This window comes from Cydia amplana, chromosome 6 (genome assembly GCF_948474715.1).
Source record: "Cydia amplana chromosome 6, ilCydAmpl1.1, whole genome shotgun sequence".
NCBI classification, from domain to species: Eukaryota; Metazoa; Arthropoda; class Insecta; order Lepidoptera; family Tortricidae; genus Cydia; species Cydia amplana.
In genome coordinates, this window is record NC_086074.1 from 952,321 (window position 1) to 959,969 (window position 7,649).

The following is a 7,649-nucleotide window of genomic DNA, read 5'->3' on the forward strand; positions in this document are numbered from 1 at the left end:
TTAACCAATATCGACCCAACAAAACCGATTTATGTCAAAAAGTGGGGCCCAAGGCCGAGCTCCATGTAACACCGAAGACTTGATTTCGACGCCTTCCAATGCGAGGCCAGAGGATGAGCTGCAGGTAAGCATACAGCTAAGAATCGAACGCCAAGTGTGAGCTTGGCTGTCGGCCAAACGCCTGGAGCGCTGATTGCGGCGCGCTTCTGTGCGAGGCCGAGCTACAAGAGAGCAGAGCGAGGGCGAAGGCCGATAAAGACCGAAGCCATAGTGTTAAAGATCTGGAGCTTTACTGCGGGCGCATTCGTGCGACGCCAAAGGCCGAGCTGCAATGGAGCTAAGATCAGACAAGGACCAATGTTCAAGCGTTTTAAAAGAGGCCGAAAGTTGAGCTCCAAACAGGGCAAAAAACTTACAGGTTCATATAGCGGCTTACTTCCATGCAAGCGATGCAAGGCCAAAGACTGAGCTGCGAGAGAGCAAAGCTTGAAATTTGACAGTGGCCAAGTTTAAATAAGACCCGATTCCGACGCCCTTCCGTGCGAAGCCAACGGCCGGACATTTGGACGTGGAAACCATTAATATCTCAAAATTAGCCCCTTTTTAAACCTTTTAAAGACGTTTAATCGTGCTTGCAATGGTTAAATTCGCGGTAAATGACGGATGGTTAATAGCTGGCAAAATTAGTTATGCATTGGGTCGATAATCCAAAGATGTGGGTTCGAGTCTCACGTTAGCCAGAGTTGATTACAGGTAATTTTTTCATTGTGATTGACATGTCTAGTGTATATACAATCTATAAATTGTAATGTAGAACGTTCCACAATAAAAATGGAAGAAAATCAGTATGTTTATTACGAGTATATTGATGTTTAAATTGATATTAAATAATTTCGTTTCCCCAAGACTAGTAGCGCGGTTACTAGACAGATAAATTTGCATAACCTTCGATATTTTTGAATTATATGGGCCTAAAATACCTTTTGAATGCCTATAAACTATTCGAAGAGGCGCCGTTAAAGATCTAAACTCGATTGAATATAATATTATCTGGTTCTGAAACCTCTGAAAGTAGATAGTAACTACCAAGGTCACGCCGATGCCACGCCGATAGGGCAGCGTCGGCGGCGGCGGCGCGAAAATTTCGTCGGCGGCGGCGGCGCGCCGGCGCGGCGCTCATATCTATTCCACATATTACCTTGTGTAAAATTTGATATAGATTGAACATCAGGAATACTAGTGCTGCATTTTAGAAAGTTGGGTAGTTCAAATATTTGTTTTAAAACTGCTCTTAAAGGTACTATCGCTCCAGTTTCCGACATAGGTCTTAGCATTACCGTAGAATTTCCTGTATTTACAGTAACATTTTCATTAATTGTAAATTTTTTTGGGGGTGTGTAAATATTACGGTCAGAAAAATATTTAATTACTTGACTTTCAGTATCCAAACCGTCGAAAGAATGGGAAATTGCTTCAACTATGTTTTTATTCGGTGTATCGTCATTAGGTGAGAGTTCAGACAACATAGTTCCAATAACACCAGTTACTAGTTCTGAAACATCGTCAATTATTTTCATAGCGCATTTACGATTTAAATAAGGATTGCTATACAACGATAATGCAAATGCTGCAGTAGACTTCCGTACATTTTCATTTTTCTTACTGAAACTTTCAGATGTGGGTTGCAGATTACTACAGCATGCATTAACATTACATGTATCCTGAGTATTATCTGTTATGTCTAAATTATTGTAATTTTCGATCATGTTATCAGTGTTAAAATTAAGCGACGGGGCTAATTCTGAATATATATTCCGGTCCGAGACATTATGACTAACTATATGACGACGAAAGGAACGCAAACTTTGAAATGCTCTGAAACAATTCGATTGTGCACATCGATAAATCGAGTTATGACCGAGATTGTGACTAGTTTTGTAATGATGAATAAGATCTTGATGGTTTGCTGTTTCGATCGAACACATGAAGCAAATAAACATTGTTACTAACTATTATCCCTATAGTCAAAACACAAAAATTCTTAAGTCCTTGAAAGATGCTCAATTAATTAGTCAGTCAGATCTGATATAAAGCAATAGACAGAGGAAATTTTCTTGTCCTTTTTGTTGTGCAAGTTATAAAAATATTTTTGGATAAATGACCATACACTTAAACATTCTAGCGGGTATTGAACGTTGGTTACGTGAATTACTTTGAAACACACGTCGACAGCTTTTAGCAGTTGATCTACCTTGTAGAGAACTGACTCAACCGCTACGTAAAAATCCTTTAAGTCCTTGCTCGTTGGTCCGACGGCAATCACCAGCGGTTGGAAGGTGGTTCCTCTGGATAGATGCATTTTCTGGTATTGCTCCAGTTTATTTTTGATTTCACTCTGGTTCTGTAACAAACACAAATACTCGTATTATACGGGGTGTTTGGTGCACCGTTTGCTAAAATAGCGGATAGGTGTGGTCGACATTTGCTACCACCTCAGGCCCGCAAGAAAGTTCTTGGGCCAAGTTTTTTTTTTAAGTTTCATTTAATAATTAATTTAAAAAAACTGTAAATGGTAGCACCGACGGTAATGTAGCAAGCGTTAGGGACACCTTTGCACCAGGAGTAACACGGTGCGGGTTATTCGACTATACTTGGTCAACCAGATCTTGACAGTAGAAAAAAAAGGGAACCGCCTTCAAAAAACCAACCCACTGAAAAGCACAAAATAATTTTTATATGGCACCCCTATACGTGTCCAGTCCCTATCCCGTCGTAAATCAAATTTCTGCCAAAAAGTAATCAATACCTAATAATAAGAAAATTAATTATCATCCGGGTAATTACTTAGTTTTTGAAATCGGTGCCAAACCAAAATTTTAGAGAACCGATATGTTATTAGACAACGTTAGTTTACTCATTCTTGTAGGTACTACATACTCGTTTTTTTTCTGATTAGCAGCAAAGAATGTTTTTGTTGGTTTGGCACCGCCTTCAAAAACTAAGTAATTACCCGGATTATAATTAATTTTCTTATTATTAGGTATTGATTACTTTTTGGCAGAAATTTGATTTACGACGGGATAGGGACTGGACACGTATAGGGGTGCCATATAAAAATTATTTTGTGCTTTTCAGTGGGTTGGTTTTTTGAAGGCGGTTCCCTTTTTTTAAAAAAGATATTATATGTATTAAGTTATTTTGTTTCGGTTTTCTTTTTGTATATTTTTAATTTTTAATTCTTTTTTATTTATTATATTTTATTTTTTACTTTTTAGTGATAGGTACTTCATTTGTTTTAGGTTTTGGGCTAAAATACTAGTTTGTTAGGCTCTCCATTTAGTTTTAACGTAATTTAGTATTAAGTTATTTAGTTTTGTTATATTTTATCTTTTTGTTTTTTTTGTTCTAGTTTTATTTATTTTATTTTATTTTTTACTTTTTAGTGATAGGTACTTTATTTACTTTAGGTTTTGGGCTAAAATACTAGTTTGTTAGGCTCTCTATTTAGTTTTGGGAACTACCTACTAATGTTGGTGATGGCCTAACTCGATGTTAAACGCGACAAAACATAATATGACGTTCCGGTGCTAAACGATTTGTATGTATATTGCTCCCACTTCCACTGCCACTCCCATTTCCAGTCCCAGTCCCACTTCCACTCCCATTCCCAGTCCGAGTCCGACTCCCACTCCCACTCCCACTATTTTATCTAAATCAGTTTTTGCAACTTTGATGGTAAGTATACCGATAGCATCGCCACATACCGGGTCCAATTGGTTTTTCCATCCATGTACTGTAGACTAAAACCTTCTCCAGAATGTACCAAACACTTTTCTGAAAACCGCATCAAAATCGGTTCAGCCAAACGCGAGATAATCACGAACAAACATACATACATACATACATACATACATATGGGTCAAACTGAGAACCTCCTTTTTTTAAATGTGGTTAGAAGAAAGTTGATTGACCCACCTCGTGGAATTCTGCAACATAGGCACACGACGACAAGTCGGTTAACCAAAACAATGTGTGCCTATGTTGCACAAAACTTGAGTTCCACTAGGTACAGCCAGGGTTCAGCATCAGCTCTATCTTGGGTACTGCTCTCCTAAGTGCTCATCAAGGCGCGTCGGATGACCCAAACAGCGTGTGTCCATGTTGCACCAAACTTGAGTTCCACTAGGTACAGCCAGGGTTTAGCATCAGCTCTATCTTGGGTACTGCTCTCCCAAGTGCTCATCAAGGCGCGTCGGATGACCAAAGCAGCGTGTGCTCATGTTGCACCAAACTTGAGTTCCACTAAGTACAGCCAGGGTTCAGCATCAGCTCTATCTTAGGTACCGCTCTCCCAAGTGCTCATCAAGGCGCGTCGGATGACCAAAGCATCGTGTGCCCATGTTGCACCAAACTTGAGTTCCACTAGGTACAGCCAGGGTTCAGCATCAGCTCTATCTTGGGTACTGCTCTCCCAAGTGCTCATCAAGATGTGACGGATGACCAAAATAGCGTGGGAATATGTTGCACCAAACCTGAGTTCCACTAGGTACAGCCAGGGTTCAGCATCAGCTCTATCTTGGGTACTGCTCACCCAAGTGCTTATCAAGATGTGACGGATACCAAAATAGCGTGGGCCTATGTTGCACCAAACCTGAGTTCCACTAGGTACAGCCAGGGTTCGGCATCAGCTATATCTTGGGTACTGCTCACCCAAGTGCTCATCAAGATGTGACGGATGACCAAAATAGCTTGGGCCTATGTTGCACCAAACCTAAGTTCCACTAGGTACAGCCAGGGTACAGCATCAGCTCTATCTTAGGTACTGCTTACCCAAGTGCTCATCAAGGGATGTCGGATGACCAAAACAGCGTGTGCGTATGTTGCACCAAACCTGAGTTCCACTAGGTACATCCAGGGTTCAGCATCAGCTCTATCTTGGGTACTGCTCACCCAAGTACTCATCAAGGCATGTCGGATGACCAAAATAGCGTGGGCCTATGTTGTACCAAACCTGAGTTCCACTAGGTACAGCCAGGGTTCAGCATCAGCTCAGATCTATGTATACTAAAACCTTCTCCAGAAGGTAACAAACACTTTTCTGAAAACCGCATCAAAATCGGTTCAGCCGAACGCGAGATAATCGCGAACAAATATACATACATACATACATACATACATACATACATACATACATACATACGGGTCAAACTGAGAACCTCCTTTTTTTTTGAAGTCGGTTAAAAAGGCGGCAAATTTGAAAAATGTAGGCGCGAAGGGATATCGACCCATAGAAAATTTGAATTTCGCGCCTTTTTTTACTGACAAGATTTGTTTGACCAGCTATAATTAAGCAATAATAAAGACTTGTTATGTATTGAACCCATAACCCATACAGTAAAATATAATGTTTTCCAATAAGGGCGGGTCGATTTTAAAATGCAAAAAAACAGGCTATGTGCAAGATATTAATTACTTCTTAGTTTTATTTGAAAGGCCCATAAGTGCAGTTTTTTGTAAAATATGACATCGTTCAAATGTCCCCCTTGATTTCTTCTGGCAGCCCATATCCTAAAAGGCCAATTTTCAATTACTCTGCCGCACAGAACTGGCTGAATTTGAGCAATGGCTTGGGTTATACTGATTTTAAGGATATCCTTGCATTTGATCCCCCTTGATTTTTTTTGAGGTTTTCTGAAATCGCATATCTACTCAAACAAGCCGCAATCCACGTATGCCCTTAAAATCAATATAACCCAAGCCATCGCTGAAATTCAGTCTGATCTGTGCGGAAAAGTTATTGAATATTGGACTTTTAAGTTATGGGCTACCAGGAGAAGCCGAGGCGGGGCGGATATTTGAACGATGTCATATTTCACAAAAAATGGCACGTATCATTCAAATAAAACTTAAAAGTAATTAATATTTTACACATATCATGTTTTATTACATTTGAAAATCGAAATGCCCTTATTGGAAAACACTATATGAAGTTCCTTACTTCGGTACCTATATACTTTTTTTCCTCTATTGTATAAGCACATATCTCGTTAATTTTCTCTTTATGGACTACAAACTTTAAAAAATTCAAACAAAATTCAAATTTCGAATAATAAAGTAGGTACTCTGTCTATCTCAAAAGCTTAAGCTTCGTACATACCAAATTTCATCAAAAACAGTTCAGTAGTTCAAACGTGAAAAAATAACAGATACAAACGGACAGAGCTACTTTCGCATTTTGCCATGCCCACAGAATTATGCTCAGGCCCCGGATTAATATATCCTAGTATACTGGATAACTTGACTTAATACATGTACTCACCGTAACGTGTAAAATAAATGAATTCTGCGACTCCACAATGCTGGGTTTGTAAAATCTTTTTTTTCCATTTTCTTTGATTGGCACTTTAACGGTAGGCGACATCTTGCAAGACATTAATTTGAAGAAAATGTAGTTCGTGGCATCTAAAAAAAGCAAAGTATAATCATTGGCATTCATTTACATTTATGTTTTGGATGGGATCAACGATTAACCAAACCGTCATCATCATCATCATCATCATGATGATGATCACATTAAAGGCTTCGTCAGACTGCCGCGTTTTGTTAGCGGGGCGCAAGCGGAGCGCGATGAGAGCAGCGCGCGTCGCGCCGCGCTTACAACTCGCGCGCATTGCTCTCTAAGGGGCAGTTATTAGCCGGAGAGCTAGTCACGGAAATAGGTATGCAATTTATAGAGCAACGGAATCCCTCTAGTTAGTGTGCCATACTATCATTATTAATTAATCAGCGAAATGAGACGGTATGGAGAAGAAATTGAAGACAAAGGGCAGTATATAATGCACTACATTGGAGAAACTAAGGGACAGTTTGGGGTTGGTTTCCTGATAAAGAGTCACTGGGCAAACAAAATAGAAGAAATAAGGGGAATCAATGAGAGAATAGCTCTCCTCAACATTAAACTTCCCACACATAACCATAGGGAAGAGATGTGGACCATCATTCAAGCATATTCACCAACTGAATCTGAGAACTCAGATCGCAACGAGAAGACGGACAAATTTTACGAAGATTTACAAGCAACCGTTCAAGGTTCGTATAAAAACCTAATTGTGATGGGAGACTTCAATGGTCGAATAGGGGTTTGCAATGAAGGGGAAGAACAAACAATAGGAAAACATGGACATGGCCAAAGAAGTAGTAACGGAGAAAGACTAGTCAATTTTGCATTAGAAAATAAACTTAGTATTTTAAACAGTTTCTTCAAGAAAAAGAAGTCAAAAAAATGGACATGGACATCACCCAATGGTAAATATAAAAACGAGATTGATTTTATCCTGACCAACAACCGAAAAATTTTCAAAGACATACATACAGTACAACAACTTAACTTCCATACGGACCACAGGATGGTAAGAGCATCACTGGCAACGAATCAGAAACAAAAAAGAAAACATTTTCAAAATAAGTACAAAACTGCCTTGGTGCTAACTGGTAATAAGGAGTCACTTCTTGAAAATTTGAATACTACAATAAACAGACACGCGACTATAAACTACAAAACGACTCAAGAACGATACGACAATCTACTGGATATACTCAAAACAGAAACTACTAATACAAATAAGCAAAACAAACACACAGAAAACACA

The 7,649-nt window shown here is 39.2% G+C and overlaps 1 protein-coding gene across 1 annotated transcript; it reads right to left on the reverse strand.

Moving 5' to 3' along the window:
- Nucleotides 1–1,265: 1,265 nt before the first annotated feature.
- LOC134649185 (uncharacterized) lies at nucleotides 1,266–6,454 on the reverse strand. The gene is made up of 2 exons (XM_063503902.1): nucleotides 6,320–6,454; nucleotides 1,266–2,401 (listed from the first exon to the last, which is right to left on the reverse strand). Exons 1-2 carry the CDS (start codon nucleotides 6,431–6,433, stop codon nucleotides 2,069–2,071), a joined length of 447 nt encoding a protein of 148 aa, XP_063359972.1. The 5' UTR covers nucleotides 6,434–6,454; the 3' UTR covers nucleotides 1,266–2,068.
- Nucleotides 6,455–7,649: the final 1,195 nt, after the last annotated feature.

Bases quoted from the DNA above. Each gene is read 5' to 3' on its own strand.
- LOC134649185 (XM_063503902.1), bottom strand. From the start codon at position 6,433: ATGTCTTGCAAGATGTCGCCTACCGTTAAAGTGCCAATCAAAGAAAAT. The intron at 2,402-6,319 runs GTGAGTACATGT...TGTTTGTTACAG, and splicing joins CATTTATTTTACACGTTACG to AACCAGAGTGAAATCAAAAA.